The sequence below is a fragment of the Neurospora tetrasperma genome (assembly GCF_000213175.1).
Source record: "Neurospora tetrasperma FGSC 2508 unplaced genomic scaffold NEUTE1scaffold_1, whole genome shotgun sequence".
NCBI lineage: Eukaryota > Fungi > Ascomycota > Sordariomycetes > Sordariales > Sordariaceae > Neurospora > Neurospora tetrasperma.
Genome location: NW_009799099.1, coordinates 6078309 through 6097110, shown reverse-complemented (window position 1 = coordinate 6097110; position 18802 = coordinate 6078309). Strand labels below are relative to the sequence as shown.

The window sequence follows — 18802 nt, the reverse complement described above, 5'->3', positions numbered from 1 at the left end:
GTGCTTGCTCTTCCATCTCTGCTGAAGACGTGAAGCTGACTCCTTCCAGATCGCCATTTCGGGTAACGCTTCGCCGTCATATATCCCTATCACGCTCGCGGACTAGCACGGTCGGCGACACACCAACATAGACATTATCCAATCCAACCGGCCACTAGGTTTTACTCGTCTAGCCAGTTAGCCTTCAACCACCACCCCAGTCCTTCCCCTCGTCTACTTGACCCTTGCCATCGCCCACTCCCGCTTCCAACATGGCGTCCCTCGTTGAACATGAGCGGAACAAGGCCGGCCTGCACCTTGAGACCACCACGACCCGCCTCGAGCCAAAGACTTCCCGAGATACCCTCATTCCCGACGGCCTCTCTCCCATGGCCGAAAAGAACATGACATTATCGCGCCCCTCAGACGTCTCTACCCCCTACAGCGCTCGTGCCAATCCCTTCGAGTCCGACATCGAAGCCATGGTCACCAATGAAACCTGCGTCAAGAAGAGCACAACAACAAAGGGAGCCACAACAGAGTGCCAGGTATGGCCCGGTCAAGACCACTGGAAGCAAAAGGCGAAGGATGCCAAGATGAACCGTCACACTTGCAACTGTCTGGCGCAAATGAGCAAACGCAACCGCATCATCGTCAAGGTCATGATCGGCTTGCTCGTTATTGGTCTTGCCGTTGGCGTGGGCTTCGGCGTCAGCAAGCCGCTCGGTGCCGGCATCTGGAAGAGCGAGAGGCAGAACCAAAAATAACTGGACCATCTATGGGACACCTGGGTGCCGCCTTCTCGTTGAGAATCTCTTGTTGGATCCGCACAATCGCCCAACATGCGCATCATGAGGATGCCGCGACTACAAAGAGGACGACTTCATAGCCCTCTGTTTGATAACCCTACCCGGCCCGCAACAGCCTGCCGACACTTTCCTTTGTCTTTTGTCTGTCGTTTCTTGGCAGGCTGCATAACCGCCTTGCTTTTTGGTCTTCCAAGCGGTTACGGCGTTAAAATGGTTTTATATCCTTCGTGCTCGGTCGGCCATAGAACGCGACACATGCGGATGGCGTTGGGCGGAGTTTAGTTCGACTTGTTTCGATATGGCGAAATGGATTTTGACAACTACATCTATTCTTCTTGATGCAAATGGTTTGGGAAAGAAAGAGAAGGGATATTGAGGGGCTGTCATGATACATCTTCAAGAGGAAGAACGTGAAGGAAAAGCGATTGGTACATGATATATGCAACGCAAGGGAGAAAAGGGATGACAAGGAAGCTGAATGGAGCGGGGGCTGAAGACTTGAGCCACTGGGCTGGACCTGGACGATGATGGGAACATGACGGATTTCCCCAAAGCATTGCAAGACTTAATTCAGCATCAGATATGGTTATGGATGCAGATCTGAGAAGTGAGTCAGAAAGGCTCATGCAGCTTGTATCAGTTGGTTGTCAGTTGTTGTTGTGGTTGCTTCAGTTAGTGTTGCGATTTGTGGATGACTAATGACAATGGGTGCCCTTGCTGGTATGCTTGGGTGCTTTGCTTCCCTGGTATACTGTTCTCGTCCCGTTGACGTTGTTATGTTATTGTCGGCTTAGATGGCTTTGCAAAGATCATGACTTGTTTGTATCGCTTGCAAAATACTTGATCTCGTTCTAGACGGCATAGGGGCATATGTATGGCTAAGACATGGATACAATAGGTACATGGAAGACAAAAGGCTAGTACACTTGTTTTTGGTACATTTGCTAGAGGTTTCGCCATCAGAATTGGTAGGGAATCTAGCCTCATCTTCAGCCAGTTGGTCTTCCTCTGGCACCGACGTAAATGATCGTGCCATCTTATAATGTGTCCTTGAGACTGGTTACCTCCGGACACATGTTGCCTTTGTAAGCTTCAGCCTGCAGACAGTGACTCCGTATAGTAGGTCAGATACATATACTAGGCCAAGCAAGGACTCCCAGCAAGATGTCGATGGGTTGGGCAAAGAAGACACCATTGACACCAATCAGATATACGTGAGCGTATGCTATTTCCTGCGTTCGTAGCGTTTGGTAGAAATAAAATCAATGTCTGTGTGTCATCGCGAGAGTCTGAAGAAAGTTTCAAGAGACGATGCGCGGAGGTTGGTGAGCCTCATGTAGTCCAATACTGATATCATGATATTTATCAGCTCAGGATCTTCGGTCAACTTCCATAAAAATTCAGATCTCTTTTCGGTTTGATCGATTCACAGTTATAGAGAAATTTTAGTAATGTTATATTTCGGCAACATGAGTTTGTTAGATTGCAATGAGCGGAATGGCAGTTCTACATAATGGAATGATTGTTTAACTATTGTAGACAGTAGTACGTCTATCTATCACAGGACTGACGTGTTCAGAAACGAGAAGTAATTAATAAAAGATACTCGATAGATGAAGGAGGAGGACTGAGAATACACAATGATTCCATTGAAGACCGCAATATTTATCAAGAGGACCAAAGTACCATAGCTTCCCCAGAAGTATTGATTGATTTTGGGTAATTGGATATGATGGACGTTCAGTACGATACCTACGAACGATTGATTCTCGTATCCATGTACCGATTTCCAATCACCAGTCATCGGTGACTACATAAACATACCTTAGTCATCTGCAGCCTTTTCATCTACTCCACGCTCTTTCCATAGCAATCTATACACGAGGTAACATTATAGTATATATACTGTATCTAACATGGTAGGTACGCAAGTAAGAGTACCTGTCTGTAATTGTTTACACGAACCTAACCTCCTCAAACACGCCCGCCCTAACTTGCACCAAGCTCGCCAGCTCAAAGAGGAAGGATTGCAAGATGATGACGTTCGTCAGGACATGGGATACTGATGCCTTTGTTGCTTCTTCTTCTTCTTCTTCTTTGTCCGCGGCTTCAGCTGCCTCCTGGGATGCTTGTTGTTCTTGTTGGTCTTCGGCCGTCTTTGGTTGCTGGTCGGGGTTCTGGCCGTCAGCCGTGGCGGTGGCGGGATTCTGTCCCTCCGAGTCCGTGGTTTCATCATTTATTTCGGAGGAGGTGGGAGCCTCGCCAGCCTCGTGAGGAGTGTCAGTGCCGGCAGCGGGTGCAGGAGAAGGTGGATCGTCCTTGGGAGGAACAGCCGGCTTCGCCTCCTCATCATCTTCATCCCCTTCCAAAGCATCTAATCCTCCATCTTCTCCCTTTGGCGGCGGGCGATGGACCGTCAACCTCGGCAACACAGCCACATCCTGTCCCTCCCCAGCCAGCCTATCGCCCAACTCCATTTCTTCATCAGCCTTACTATCGGACTGCCCATCAAGATTAGGACCAACGTGTTTGGCATCAGAAACATCCGGAATCCCCACTCTCCTCGCCAAAATGCTCTGATCCACCGCTTGGAACGCTCTAGCCTGGCTCATGACCAACTCCATCTTCCCACTGCCACTAATATCACTAGCCACTGCGCCGGGAACACTCGCGCCGCCCAATGCGCTTCCGCTTGCTCCTAGGCCAAAGCCGCCCGTTCCCTTGCGTGGCGAGGTGACGAGCATGCTGGGCGTCCGGTTCCTAGGTGGTAGGGGAGGCGGGGCTTCGTTGCTGGTGAAGTAGCTCGATCGTTCGGAAACGGTACGTGTGGTATAGGAGCGGGGACGGGGCGAGTTGTTCGCTGTGCGGTTGGGAGATGTAGAGATGGTGGAGGAGAGGTCGGAGAAAATGCGCTGGGCGAAGGACTCTAGGCCGAGGCCGGAGGTTGGTCGTTCGGGCGCGGTATTACCCGGGGTACTCAGACCGGGCGTGAGCTGGGCGGGTGGCTGCAGTGTGGACGGCGTGCGTGACCGCGAAGGGGCGGCTGAGGGGACGACGGAGGGCGCGACGGAGGGTGGTATTGAGGCTCCGTCGGCTGTTTGAAAGGCTTCGCGACGTTGCTGGAGCAGGTCGTTGAAACGGGGGATGGTGTCACGGTAGGCAGCGACTTCGTCACAGAGGGTTTGCAGAATGCGCAACAACCGGGGGAGTGAATCGCGGGACCATTGCGGCCGGCGCCGGCAATGGTGCATGGAGAGGAGTTGTTGGTATTCGTCGTATTCGGGGGATTCGGGGTCGATGTCTGCCGGTGGTTCGGCCGCAGGTGCGTCCTGGTCTTCGTCGTACGTATAATTGGACGGATGCCTCAGGAACCAGCCCTCCAGATGCATGTACCCGCAGATGGCCAGGTCGAAGATGACTTCGGTTAACGACAGGTTGGTCTCAACGGGATTGATAAAGAATGTCTCGAGCCGGTCCAAGACACTGGTGAGCAGGGGGTCATCAGGGTGCAGCGTGTGCGAGCGGACGTCTCTGGGCGCACCGGGCAAGCTGTCGGGGATGGCGGGCTGCTTGTGGTTGCTCGCTAGCGCTTTCGGGGTAATCAACTTCATGGAACAGGGGTGGTTCTCGACGCGAATCATGGTGTCCTTGATGACGCTGTCGTAGATCTCGTTGAAGTTGTCCTCGCCGCCGATGGTCTGGGCCAGGCCCATCAGGTACTCGACTTCCTGCTCGTGGGCGCCCGTGGTTCTAAAAGACGAGTTACCCAGTACGCCTTCGGTGTAGAGCAAGGTGATGACTGCGTAGCGGTGATGTCTCTTAAGAATCACCGAGACCAGCTGCAATGTGACGTAGATGGTTTGGAGGCTTTGGGACCTGAGACAGGCGAGGATGAGATCGACCAGGTTGAAGAGCAAGGGGTCTGCGGCTTCGGACTTGGAGGCCATCATGGTCGCAAGATCCATAGACTTGCGCTTTCGAGCGGCACTTACGCCGTCCTTGGAGTCGGACGAGACGGATCCTACAATATCGGGCAGACCCAGAAGGTAGTGCAGGATCAGGTTGATCATGTCGGGGTGGTCAACGGATTGGAGGATATGGCGGAGATAAGTCAAGACAGCCACCGAGGAACCGCCGTCGATATCTGACGACTCGAGGAGGGATGGGTATCTGCAGGGTTAGTGTGGAACCGTGTTGGCATGGCCAGAGAGCCTTGACTTACAAGAGTTGCTGCAAAAAGATGACCTGGAAGTGCTCGAGCAAGGAGGACTTGACCTCTACCGACCGACAGTGGTTCAAGACATCTTGCCAGAACAGAAGATGGGAAAGAAAGGTTTCCAGATGCGATTGGAACTCAAAGGTACAAGAGCTGATGACTTCGTAATTGGGCTTGGGATGTTCGTAGTCGGAAAGGGCGAGGATGGCCGGGAGAGCATTGGACGGATGGTCGATGACGAGCTTGCGGCTCAGCTGACTATACAGAGCACCCAAGCCGGTGGCCATCAGGGTCGACAGATCACTCTCGACAATCCACTGCTCCAGCTCGACGGAGCTCGACGCGGCCTCGATGATGTACAGCAGGCCCGTTCTGGCAAAGTCGCCGACCTTGCCCTCGTGGTGGATGTAGTCCATGAGCAGGTAGAAGAGAGGGAAGTCCTGCTTCTGCGTCCTCCCCGTGAAGCGCTCATGTTCGCCCAGGGGCTGCTTCTCCTCTCCATTCTGCGGCTGCGACTTAAACCAGGCGGGCAGGATGTCGGGATCGAGCCGAAGCTTGGTGGTGATGTTGAAGGCCAACTCGACGACGCGGGCCTCGGTGTCGGCGCTCAGACGGAGGGTGTTGGCGCCGGTGATGCGCACCATCAGGTGGGTGAGGCTGGCGGAGAAGTGGTCATTCTCGACAAAGGCCTCCTCCTCGCTCTCGATCAGGGTGGCGAAGAAGAGGACGGCCTCCTTGATGACCCATTCGTTGTTGGAGGTGGTGGAGATCTTGGCTATGGGGATGTATATCTGCTTGGTGGCGCAGAAGGTGATGCACGGATGGGGCAGCGGGCGGCGGTTCTCGTCGGTGAGCATGTTGGTGAGCTCCTGGAGACAGATCTCGATGCGCTCGGCGGCCTCGTCATCGTGGGCGATGCTGGGCGAGAGGCGCCATGCCTGGATGAGCTGCGTGTACTCCTTCTCGAAGCGTTGGAGGCGGCGGACGGGATCCTTGGCGAAGTCCTTCCAGTTCCGCGAGTTGCCCGTCGAGGGGAGCGTGTGTGCTATGAGGCGCGACCAGAAGTCCATGGCGACTCTGGAAGCATTTCGAGGGGGAACAGCAAACCGGGGAGTGTCTCTCTGTCTGTGTGTGTGTGTAGGTTGTGTGCTACACTAGGTACCTAGTCTGGCGTGGGCGGTGATCGGGTCGCCGGGTGGTGAGTGGGAACGGGGGGAGGGAACTGGGGTCGGGTTCGGTGGTCTCGGTCGGTGTCGGTGTCGGTGTACGGCTCACAGCGGATACAACACACACAAGGAAGAATCGCGTCGTGTCGGTCGGGTGGTCCAGGTTGTCCTCCAGATCGACGGACGATTGCTCGGCGGCGTCCAAGTGGCAGTTGGGTTGCTCGGTGCTCACCTAGTTGGCCATCAGGGTGGTGGTCGGTGCACGGGCGTAAGGTATGTAAAGGGGTCTCAGGTACCAACCCAATGTACCTTTCACCGCACCGGCAACTGAACTGAACGGACCCTGAGATGGATCTCAGTCAACCCCACCATGGGAGGAGGAAGAAGTGGGGTAACAGCTTCTTCTCAGACAAGAGTGAAACTGCCGTGTCTGACAGGTGTATCCCTGTTAGCAGATTACTATTAATAACGTGGAGAGCGTTAACAGCATACTTGTAGTCCCAAAGATACGTAGGTACTACTTATACCTACCAGGTACTACTTGTAGCTGTCAACATCTTTGCTTCATCTGACTTCCTTGCTCTGACATCGTCGTCGGGCATCATCACTCAATCGATCCTGCGAAACTCTCTGACATAGAATGATAGGAGCAATCATGCAACTGTGGTTTCCAGAAGCATGTGAACACACAGACGGGGCCAGCAGTCGAGGGCATTCCGATGTCGCCGACTTCTCTTCCTGTTCCTGACAAGCCAATAGTGGTGAACTGTTAAGAGCCAATGGCTGCAATGCGACGCTGTACAAGGCAACCACAGCCAACCAATTCGGACGAGTCATCCAACACTAACAAGTCTGAAATTCTCTTCCTTTTCACAAGCTCAACTCTTTGTTGTCTCTTTATGACTGGACTGCCCCGATCTACCTCCAGCCCCCCTACGTTCCCCTACATTGTCCCTACTGCGTCCATTACTGCAGTCATCGACTCAGGGCGGGCCGGATGGGAGCCCCGAAGGCCGAGACCAACAATCATGAAGCTTCCATTCATAGTATTGTCTGTTGAACTGTTCCCCGCAATGGACCCCGAGGAGGAAGCTTCAACCAGCCACTTCCCATATGTCGACGACGTGGCCGGGCCACAGCAGACAGCCAGACGGACACACTTGCCAAACAGACGCTGGCATTGACACTGACACTGACATTGACGATGCTCTATGCACCTCAGAAAACGGCCCTTTGGGTGCAGCATATGCACATGGATATCTCCCGAGAGCTTCCCTTCGTTTCTCCAGACCCTTGGCAAAAGAAGACGACGGACCAAGATGGCTCGCGTACCCAATGCTCCCACACGTTGTGTCCGTATTGGCCTGCCTCTCCCCATCCAATGCAGATTCCATTCTATCGTGGGCGGCTATCAACCCTCACCAGCCTTCATCAACCCTCACCAACCCTCACTGGCACCCAAGAAGCCTGACCCTCATCCACCAGTCATCTACCGTCTACACCAATCTGGGGCACACGAAACCGCCACCACTGCCGGCCATTGGAGGCTTAGTGGTTCCACGGCAGCGAATAGGAAGCTGCAGCGGCCCCCCATCGAAAAACGACAAGGCACTCCCGTCCCTACTGTGGGACTGCTCGCCTTGGATTGACCTGTGTCTCGAGTGAAGGACAGGCACCCAGCAAATCATGGCTCCCATCGAGGACAGCTTCACGACGACTACCTCTACGTAGACTAGTGCTGTATCAGTTTTTGCCCTTTTCTAGCGTGGTGGGCTGAGATAGTCATCCACTTTTGACGGCCCGCCTCGGTTGACCATGTGTTGTCCTTGTCTCCATCATCCACTTTTCCGCCTCTTGGTTCTGCTTCTTCCCTTTCCCAAATCACCGCTCGTTTCTTGCCATTCATCACTTGTCTACCTACTGCTATTCTACAGAGCATTGTATGTGGGTGGGTGCCTTAGCTACAACCGCACTCTACCACTCCTCTCTGAACCATGGGTTTCCTTTTCTTTGGTCGGTCAAAGAAACCAAGGAAAGACGATAGAGACACACCGACATCCCCACACCATCCTCCTCACCTTTCCAGTCGAGGTCATCGTGACCGGCAGGTTTCCGGCTCGTCCTCAAAACATCACTATGCCGCTCTCCCACCACCACCAGCCTACTCGCCGCATGACTGGCACAAGGGTCAGCCGTTCGAACCCGCCGGCCTCCTCCCATCACCGACAGGATGGACTCCGTCTTCACCACAGCCCATCATTGTCAACCAACATCACTATTATCTCGGCACTCCGGGTCCAAACTCCCCACCGCCACAACTCATCCAGTCAATACCACCGATTCCGCCGCCAAAGAACAGCACCAGCTCTCTCAACAAGATGCCCGCGGGGTCGGTGATGGAGGTGGCATCGGATATCTCCCAAGTACCAAGCCTCGCCCATGGCTTTGACGGAATGCTTTCCCATTGGCCTGACAACAAGACTCAGCTACTCAACCAAGGCGCCGCCCTCTACGACCAAATCTCCGGTCGACTAAATGATGTCTTGACGAGGATAGATCTGAACCAAATCAGTGGAGAGGAGAAGGAACACTTCACATGGAGGCCGGCTGTTCAGGAAACCTCGTATCCGCCCTCATCGAGCATGGTCGGATCGAGATCCGCGGTGAAGTCGGGAATTCGGAGGAGTAGCTCGCATTCGAGGGAGCACAGGGAGCACAGGGACAGGGAACATCGGGAGCACTCGTCGTCAACGAACTCGGGTGGTTACTTTGCAAAAGTCGATCTCTACGCCAACTCGAGATTGCCTACCGACCTGCCCCCTTTGAGACTGTAGGTACACCGTCATTTCGCATCTGGTCAACTCACTCACCATCATAGGTACATTCCCACCTGGCCCCTCCTCTGTCTCGCCGCTCAGTATTCCGAGCGAGTCTATGAAAGGCCCAAGGGCGCCGAACGAGACGCCCATGTCAACGCCGACTGGCGAACCGGCGCCAAAGCCATGGTCATCAAATCCGTGCCCATGGATTATGTCAACACCATCGTGTTTGCCATTCGCGGCACAGCAACTTTCATGGACTGGGCCGTCAACCTCAACTCGAATCCCACCTCTCCCGAAGGGTTCCTGGACGATCCCGGCAACCTTTGCCACGCTGGCTTCCTTGACGTCGCTCGGAATATGGTCCAACCCGTGGCTCGTCGGCTGCGCCAGCTTCTCGAGGAGGATCCCAGCCGATCGTCGTATTCGTTGCTCATCACCGGCCATAGCGCTGGTGGCGCCGTCGCTGCTCTGCTCTACAGCCACATTCTCTCGACGACAAAGGAGGCGCAAAGCGAGTTGACGGCGGTAGCTGGGTGCTTTAAGCGAGTTCACTGTGTCACATTCGGCACTCCACCAATCAGCATCATCCCGTTGAAGAAACCGGAGGACTTTGAGAGGAGGCCGGAACTGAAGAAAAGCTTGTTCCTATCTTTCATAAACGAGGGCGATCCGGTTGCTCGGGCGGACAAGGCTTACGTGAAGAGTTTGCTCGAGCTGTACACCTCTCCCGCGCCTTTGATCAACCCACTTTCGCCAGCCCCAAGTCGCAAAGGACCGAGCAGTAGTTCTGACCTCAATATGCGCATGAAGCCCGCCGGACAAAAATCTTCTCGATCATCGCTGCAATCATCGAAATCCGGCAAGTCAACAGACGCCAGGAGTACCGAGCGCCGAAGTAGCAGCGGCAGCAGCAGCCACCACACCTCTTCTTCCTCCGGTTCCTCCCACCGCAGCAGCTCGCGCTCCCGCAGTTCCACATCCTCCGCCAGCTCCGCCCTGACGACAACATCCACGACCGCTTCGTCAGTCTCTAGCAGCCACACTTCCTCGTCCTCGTCGGGACCAACTTGGAAACTCCCCGCCTCCACCCTCTCCTGCGCCGGTCGGCTTGTGGTGTTAAGGAGTGGTGACCCAAAGTCCAGGCTAAAGGGTAAGGGGAAAACGGTTGAAGAGAGACTAAATGAAGGAGTGGTGGCGCATGTGGTGGCGAGCGAAGAGATGTTGAGGGGGGTAATTTGGGGTGATCCGTTGATGCATGTCATGAAGTTGTACAAGGGGCGGATTGAAACGCTCGCTGTTGGGGCGGTGACTGCCAAAGGGTATTGAGATTTGGAAGAGGAGGGGAACAATGGATGGATGGAGAGGTGGAGGAAGGTGGGAAAGAGGTGATGACTGACGATTTGATGATGATGTTACGACTAAATCAACGAAAAAAAAGACATTTTACGGCGGATATACAGCAGCTACAACACATACGGCGACGGCGAAGATACTTTAGATGGACAGACGGATGGACGGATGATACCAGTCGGGGTGCTTTACTACCTACCTACTCAACTCTCTTGTCGCTTACTCTTGACAACATTTTCTTTTTTTATCAAAATGCATGGCACATAGCATACATTGGGCGGATACCTTATACCTTGAGAACTTTTTACATAGTCAACCAGCTGCAAGCAGCGGAAAGATGGCGGAGCGGATAATACAACTTGGATTTTGTGTGTGTGTGTGTAAACAACTTGGTTTCTCCTGGCGTTCGATTACCTCTCCTGCGGTTTCTTCTCTCATGGTTCGTAAAACCTCTGAGGACAAGCAAAAAAAAAACGCAGATTCCCCTCTTCTCTCTTTTCGTCATGACTCATCATGACTCACTAACCTCCCCTTTTCGCTTTTCGCATTACCTCTTCCAGTCATTCATTCGTTCTTGCTCTTATCGCTTCCCAGCACATCGGCAAAACATTCCTCCAACAAACCACCAGAGAATCGAAAAAAAAAAAAAAAGGCATGAGGGAATAACTTCTCCCCGCTCCCTCCCCGTCGTCCCCATCCAGTCATCTCCCCTCCCACCTCTTCTTCCAACTGTCCCCCCCCCCTTCTCACACAATCATTTCAAAGTACTCCCAAGTTGACTTCCCTTTCCCCTTCCCAGAACCGCGTTCAACATCCCTCCTCCCCTCCCTTAAGTTCCCTCTCTCGCAACCCCTCCATCCTCCACTCTTCCTTTCTTCTTATCCTTTTGCTTTCCTTTTCCAAGTCCCAACTCCTCCTCCATCATCCTCATCACTCCTCTCCTCTTCCAATCCGTTATCCCCACAGACATTTTCCCTTAGCCACCTCATCAGGACGTAAACGGAAAGGAGACCGACCGATGAGGATCCAGCCTGACTGATAAGAAGAAGTCAGGTGGCTTTTATGTTTTACCTTCGCCACCCAACCTCCTCAAAATCCTCTTGGGGTACCCCCATCAAATGTCTCATCCGCTCTTTTTCTCTTGACGTCGGTTGGCCCCTTAACAAACATTGTCCGAGGAGGAAAGACATGACGAAGCAGAAGGTGAGGAGGCCGATCAGGATCCAGCCGAGGGGGTTTACGCCGTCGAGGGTGGTGGCGGGGATGTAGTACGGGTTGTCGTTGTTGTTGGAGGTGGTGGTGGTGTGGCCGGAGGCGGGTGAGGAGTGGTCGGAGCGGGGGGAGAGTACCTCTGAGAGGGAAGGTAGAGGTAGGGTGGGCATTTTTGGGAACTTTTGTGTTGGTCTTTGGGTGCGGATTGGGCTGAGTTGTGAGTGTGTGTTTGGATTTGAGGAGGGGGGTTTGTTAATGGGTGATTGTCGGTCGTGCGTGCGAGGTGAGTGAAGTCGTGCAGTTCTACCACTCGGCTGGCTCTCTAAATGTGGTTCTAAAGGGAGGTTTAAACGTGAATCCTGTGCCGTACTGGACTGGACTTGATGTCGCTCAGAATCTGAGTAGAAACCGTGGATACTAGTGAAGACACCGTTGATGGTGCGGATGTGATTAATCTGCTCATCGTTAGTTCCTGGTGTTATGATGCCAGTTTGTGGTATGTGACTCACGGTCGCTCTTGTCCAGTTTGGTTGTTTTGAAAGTCGAGACTGCAATGCCTCTGGAGATCTGGAAGGAACTTCCAGCTAGAGTCTTTTGTTCGATTCACAGAGTATTTCCCACAGGTGGTAGGAATCTGAAAACTGCGTGGAGAACAGTCTAGAACAAAGAGGCACGGAGTGAAAGTCTAGGAAGTCAAGACCAGAGAGTGTCGGAGGTGGCGACCGTGTTTTCAAATGTCATAGATTGAATCCTCAATGAGATGAGAACTGGGGTAATGTTCCTTGTTCGTCGATGCCCTTCTTCCCGTTTGTAACAAAGAAAGTGGCGGCGTTATGGCTAGGTATTTGTGAGATTTTGGGACTAGTGTACCTGATATCTTTGTCTATCGCACAGGGACCTTGGACAAATATGTGACGGGAACGCGTTATTCGTCATTTGCGGCTGGGCGCTATTTGTACCTCGAGGTAACTCGGCGTGGCCAAACACTCTTCGTTATGTTGGTTGGAGGTTTATACCAAAGACGTGGTGGTATTTCGCTTCATCTTGACGATAACGTGTCGTTGACGAAATTGAAGGACGCTGTCGGTGTGAAGGAAGGAATCCCACGCCAAGCCAAATCTGGTGATGGTGACATTGGTGGCGCGAGCAGCCTCATGGTACTTGGGTAATTTCCGATGGCATACATACATCACAGTGCAGAAGTGGAAGAGGCGGCAACGTGGCGTCAAATATCCTTCCTTTTCGTTTGAAACCGATGAGTGGAGCTGAGATTGGTGAAGTTTTGAGGAAGGAACGCTAGAGAGAGAGAGCCTTGAAAACTTCTAGAAGGCCAAGCCGGAACATGCGGGAGTTTTGTGACCTTTATCTTCATCAATGTTACCTGTCGTCGTGTTTGAGTTGTCGAGCTAGAATCGGATTGGTATCCGTTTTGGTGCGGCCCGGGGCGTGATCCTCCGAGTAGCTCCATCTGAAACCCAACCGAACCCCAGGAGCAAGCATCCTAGAGTCGCATGGCGACGGGACCCATCTCGGTCCAGATATCGTCACCCCCGTTGCCCTGTCAGTGGGAGTTGCCGAGCGCGGTACACTACAACCTGAAAACGTGCTACTTCGGCTTCAGCCCTAAGTTCGCGACTTCGGGGTTTCTATTTTCCCATGCTCATTCCTCGCCCCTCCAATTGCACCACCGGTGGCCAACGCGCGTTTGCATCTTCTCTTTTCGAAGCTGGCTGTCTGCATTACATCGCAGCTTAGCAGTCGCCTGTTCGATTTCGGCTACCTGGTAACAACTTGTTTCCCGTCGTGCAAAAGGATTGGCGCGGAAGGGAAGTGCGAATAACCTCGCCCCCACGATGAAGCCAAGGTTTTCGACTAACAAAAAGACCGCTATGATGATCAGCGCAGACCAAGACTGTATAGTGGCCTTCTGGAAGCCAAGTCACGGTATGAGCTGGCGAAGTAGAAAATACCACAATTGCTCAATAAATTGACACTGGGGCGGCTCTCAAGACACTGTAGAGGTACGGAACCTAAACAACGTGGTCATAGTCGAACTCCCGCGCAACAGAAAGAGATGCTGGATGCTGGAGTGGAAAATACCCGACGATGCATGCCATGAAGAGACAACTCTAATGGATGATGTTCTAAGATATATCATCTCGTTATTTGACCAAACACTACTACCAGACATAAATGCAGGTACCGGCTGCCCTCAAGCCCCTCACAGGCGCGTACCAGTTTCTCCTACACGTAGTTCTCGAAGTTGTCATTATCGGCATCCTGGAAGTGATTTGTTAGTTCGCTTCAAACAATCAACGATCTGAACCATGCAAGCATAGCTTCCAGTTGTGATGCTATTGACCATCAGTCTCAGCTGCCACCGACCGGGGAACAGGAAGGGAGAGGGCAGAGAGAGCGATCTTTGCGGAAGTGGCTGGACTCTGAGCCTTAAGTAAGCCACTCAGGTCCAGTCTGTATGGGAATGGCCACATCACCTCGGCTACATGCCTGCTGGCATCGTTCCTCAACTCCTCCTTTGCGGTCTCGTCATACTTGAGGGGAATTGTGTCCACCTTGGGCTCGCCAGCATACCTACCTAGTACTTGACGACCCAGCCGTGCGACATTTGGGCGAACAGCTTGGGTGAAGGCTGTTTTATTAGTCTCTGCCTGTGTTCCTTCCTGGTCAACGGACTGGATTGTTTTTTCCTCGCCGTCTTCAGAAGAAGCTCCCTTTTTCCATCAATTTTTGCAGCTTCCTTTTCAGCTGGCGCTTCTTCTTTCAGGACGTAGAAGGTAGCCTTGATCATGTTACCCAGGTAAGCGGATAACATCTTCTCGGTTTGTGTGTGGAGAGATGCTTCGGATCCTTCGGCGATGGTCTGGGAATTCGTCAACGGGCACAAGGTACTTCTGGTAGAGGATTAACAGAAGGATAAGTTGGCCTTGAAGTCTTGGGAAAATATGGTATATAGACGTATATATAAGTGATGACGGGCTCGCAAGTGACTGACTAGTCTAGCCTCTATTCCTCCACAACCAGTATGGCTTGGTACTGGACTTTGTGCTGCGACTGGAAGTGGTACTTCGGCTTGCGCTTAGGATAAGGGGTGTAGATTGAGGCCGCATGTGGTATTGATCCTTGTCAATTTCAAAGCCGCTTCGACATCGGTGAATGCTTCTTTTCTCTCAGAGAATTATTACATGGCACTCGCGCTTCTTCAGATCCACCTTCAGGCCTGCGTCGCTCAGGTGTCCAAAAATATTCTTGATGTAGGTCTTGTGGTCCTCCAGTTCTCATCTCGGTCATCATAAATGCAGGTACTTCCGCAAATACCAGAAGGCGGGAGCCGAGATGCAAAGGGAACTTGAGCAGGATCTCCAGCTTCTCCGCAATCGCTTGCGCTTCTTGTTTTCTGGTATTCGTTCTTGTTCAGAATATGTAACGTTATTCAAGTATTTGGGAAGTGGTATGGCCAGGCTGCATCAACATCTTCTCCTCCCGGTGACCGGCATGTGTGGTTGGTCTCGTCGATGCGCGTTCCGCTCTATGTATGCCTCTTTCCGAAGCAGTTGTTGTTGGTAAGTTGGTCATTGATGGTATAGAAGAGGGGAAAGAAGGGTAGGACGTGACATACAGGTGATATATCTCGAGCTAAACGACCGATTGTTAAGTGCTCGCGACGTTTAAGTCTTTCTGCCAGACTGGAGGGATCTCGGCAATGGCTTCAGCCAGCTTGTAGAGTTTTGGTTCCTCTTCTCGTCCTCCGTTGACCAGCCATCGTTTCGTGGTCTTTGAGTGTTGCGTTGGCTTCGCGGCCAATGGTTTGGAGTACCAGAAACCGGCTGTAATCAGGGCTTGGGAGAAAAGTAATCGCGAAAAGAGGGTAGTCGAGGTTGGTGTACTATACAAAGAGTCAGTATTACCGGAATAAGAGCGAGCGGAAGCAGCTGGTCTTGCTATCGTGCGCTTGAGTGTCGCCTTGTTGAATGCGCAGCGGTCGACATCTTTTGCTGGCGCAGAGAGGAGATCGTAACTCAATGATGCGACAAAGTTTGCGAGGGGGCGCGACTACCAAAGTACGAAACTCGTTGGGTTAAGAGAAGTGCTCGCAGCGGTGGCGGTGGTGGAGATGGTCAAACTACGAGCTGCGTCGTAAAAGGTCGACACGGCCATTGACTACCTAACAGAGACTGTGCATTTGGGAGTTGGGAATTCCGAACTGCGCACTATAACTCACAAAATCATAAAATTCTCCCAAGGCAAGAGATGGCGGGCAAGGGGCGGGGAATGCAGAATCTGCGAGGCTCCTTCCTAAGGGTTTGGGCACTGCAGGAACGACTGCATTGCGAAGAGAACGCGATATCGGAAACATTTGATCAACAACCTCCGCTCCCCCATCTGGGTGATGAGTTATCAACGACGACTCCACTAGTAGTTCGAAAAAAGAGTCGCACAAGATCCTACCGCTTCAGACCGCTTCAGACCGCTTCAGACAGCTCATGTTACTGACCCGGACGGATCAAGGAAGGCTTTGGTCATAGCATCGAACTTCTTGCCCAAGGAAACGCCGCGAAGCATGAATCTCTTCTCGATCGAGGTCGTCTCTATTGTCCTCGACCTCGGTGATCAGATATCTACCTCTACGGCTAAGTACCCCGAACTTCGGATATCGATGTCTCCAGATTCGGCGTAGAGGTCTGAATACGCATTGGTGTTATAAAACTCGAACACCAGATAAATCTCGCCCGAGCGCTGGACGCTGATGTTGCCTCTAGACTCCTCGATTACGGGTGGTTTTCGATGTGGATTCTGCACCTGGAAGTTTTCCTGTTTGCCACTGGTAATGGGTGATCGGAACTGCGGCGCTTGCTGTCTCGGGGTAGTTATGAGCTTCTTGACGGTACGTTTTGCTAAAGCCCTGGCCTTCTTCTCCAAGCGCTTGCTCTTCTTGGCAAGCTTTTTCAGCTCGCGATCCGCATGCTCGCGGACATAAGCCGATTCCCTAGCCAGGCTCTTGAGCTTTCGTGGAAGATGAGCGATACGAAAGTTGACTCCTCTCGGCGAAGAACTCAATGGATCGGTTGGCCGACTGTCCTTTAAAAAGGTCACCAGATTGAGTAAGGTAGCTGGCCGTTTCTTGAGGACTTGTGGATGGAGACGTATTCAAGTTAGTTAGTGAAAATGAAGAGAAAATGGTTCCTGTTCTCACCTAGGTACTGATTGCTGGTAAGGACATCCACTTATTCACCTCTATATATCGGAAGGTGTCTTAAGTGGCCTGTATATTGCTGATATAATCAGCTCTTCGTTCAAATCTTGGCTCTCTACCTTCAATATAAGTGACATGCTGGTGAGTTGTAACGTTTTTCGATCCCTCCTCTCCTTTTCAGAGGCGGGCAGAGTCAAGGCCTTTATACCCTAGTTTTCTTCTGTGAAGACAAAGCTGACTGCATCCTGTGATTGTGTCCTCCGTAAATACCTACCTACAGGTATATATGCCCGACAGGATTGTGACTAAAGTTCAGTCACACTAGGGCAAGAAGGAGGCTGTCAAACTGGCGTTTGTCATTTTCTGACGCTGATGTCGCCGCGTGGTAGGATTTGTGTGAATGCCTACCTACTAGGTAACATCAGGCACGTGGCGCAAGCCCTGAACGACGGTCTGATTGAAAAGATTCAGCATGATGTTGAAGCAACAATGGTGAATGAACAGATGACTGGACGTGGATGGAATGCAAGTTGGATTACGAATTCCATGCGGTACATACCTCTAGTTCAGACCAATTGCAATCTCGCATTCAACTTGGTGAAGACTGCCTTCCACGGCAGAGAGAAGAGAATCCTTTGAATCTCTATCGCTAACTGCCACACGAAACAGGCGCCGGTCAAACAGCTTGTCCCTTATCACTTTTATTTGCCACACAAACCCATCGAGACGATGGCAACACCGGCCCTTTGGGCATATCACTCGACCAAGTCTCCAGACCAGTTGGGATTGCCCAAACTTTGCCCGTGGCAATACGAAGCCCTGACTTTTGACGGGCTTTGCACCCATGCGGCGTTTCTGGAGGTGTTAACTTTGGTCATGCATGAAACAACTGCGACCGACCCTGACAGACACAACCACCATTTCGAAGGCAGCCATCCATTCGTTGGAGGTATCAGCGGAGGAAGGATACGAAGCATGGGGTACAAAATACCTACAGGGATCAGCGTCTGTCCACACCTCCATATATCGCAGGCGCCGAGGAGGGTGATGGTTGGCATTTTTGCGGGAGGGGCTAATGATTTCCGTCACTGCAGCAGCAACCGTGAAGGAAGGGACCCAAACCAAGCAAAAATTGGGAAGGGACTTTAGGTTACTTCCAATTTATTAGGTAGGTGCCTAGTCCTGCCGTCGCGTTGGAGAGGCAAGATCAACGACGTGTACTGTCTCTGTTCAACTTTTGCATTTATCTGAAATTTTTCCCTTGATATTTTCGAGTGATTCAGGCGTGTACAAGATGTCTTCAATATTCACCTCTTATTTTATCTTCTAACAGCATGACCCTTCAAACTAGGTACCTACCTTGTTTACTAGCTGAATAATTATGAAAAAGAGCTTTTCTTCTAACCTACCTCTAGGTTATCAGTTCTTTCCCCACAGAATCTTTCTTCTGTTTCAACTTGTCCTGGTATCAACTCGACAACCAATTAGTCTGGATATACTACTCATCTCGGCACCTACACGCGTGCAGCCATCACACATCCACGCCTTCATCTCGTTGCTGAGAGTCTTGTTAAATTTCGCTTTAACAAAAGCTCTCTTCAACTGCGAGTAAGAAGGCTAAACGAAATCAGTTAGTGACAGGTCCGGGATGAGTTGAAAAATAGTTCTGGATCAATATAAGGCTTACACTGTGATCCTTCTTATGCGTGCAGTGGCTGGAGTAGCGGTTTGTTGTAATGAAGTTGGGAGTCATGCTAGTTGCCCAGTGGATGTGCTAAGGTTAAAGCTTGTTTGGAGGCGCCAGCAATGACTGCTCGATGTTGACTAAGACGGCCTCATATTCCTGTGACACCGTTTCAATTAGATCCTACGTAGATACAAGCTGGTCTGGAGCCTGATTTCTCTAGTACCAACACGTAAACACTCCACCCCGCTCTCGAGGTCTGATCTTATTGACGACTTCTTGCTGTCTTCTCTTCAGCTTTGTTATTGGCTGTTTGGGTCAAACTGCACAAAGAGTAGGATGGCTGCGGCCA

The 18802-nt window shown here is 51.9% G+C and overlaps 5 protein-coding genes across 5 annotated transcripts; 3 read left to right on the top strand and 2 right to left on the bottom strand.

The window, feature by feature from the left end:
* Positions 1–68: 68 nt before the first annotated feature.
* On the top strand, positions 69–1612 carry NEUTE1DRAFT_116190 (uncharacterized protein; the record flags this gene model as incomplete). The annotated part of the gene is made up of 1 exon (XM_009850380.1): positions 69–1612. One exon carries the CDS (start codon positions 252–254, stop codon positions 744–746), a length of 495 nt encoding a protein of 164 aa, XP_009848682.1.
* Positions 1613–2652: 1040 nt separating this feature from the next.
* On the bottom strand, positions 2653–6160 carry NEUTE1DRAFT_77820 (uncharacterized protein; the record flags this gene model as incomplete). The annotated part of the gene is made up of 2 exons (XM_009850379.1): positions 2653–4958; positions 5011–6160. 2 exons carry the CDS (start codon positions 6072–6074, stop codon positions 2744–2746), a joined length of 3279 nt encoding a protein of 1092 aa, XP_009848681.1.
* Positions 6161–7489: 1329 nt separating this feature from the next.
* Positions 7490–10344, top strand: NEUTE1DRAFT_128186 (uncharacterized protein; the record flags this gene model as incomplete). The annotated part of the gene is made up of 4 exons (XM_009850378.1): positions 7490–7795; positions 8105–8110; positions 8195–9000; positions 9049–10344. The coding sequence occupies 4 exons, from the start codon at positions 7490–7492 to the stop codon at positions 10316–10318; spliced, it is 2388 nt and encodes a 795-aa protein (XP_009848680.1).
* Positions 10345–11409: 1065 nt separating this feature from the next.
* NEUTE1DRAFT_98760 (uncharacterized protein) lies at positions 11410–11724 on the bottom strand (the record flags this gene model as incomplete). The annotated part of the gene is made up of 1 exon (XM_009850377.1): positions 11410–11724. The coding sequence occupies one exon, from the start codon at positions 11722–11724 to the stop codon at positions 11410–11412; it is 315 nt and encodes a 104-aa protein (XP_009848679.1).
* Positions 11725–14605: 2881 nt separating this feature from the next.
* Positions 14606–16250, top strand: NEUTE1DRAFT_35831 (uncharacterized protein; the record flags this gene model as incomplete). The annotated part of the gene is made up of 5 exons (XM_009848823.1): positions 14606–14635; positions 14656–14846; positions 14991–15139; positions 15824–15874; positions 16054–16250. Coding segments are annotated over 5 exons (618 nt in total), but the record flags the coding sequence as incomplete, so codon positions are not given.
* Between the last annotated feature and the right edge of the window lie 2552 nt (positions 16251–18802).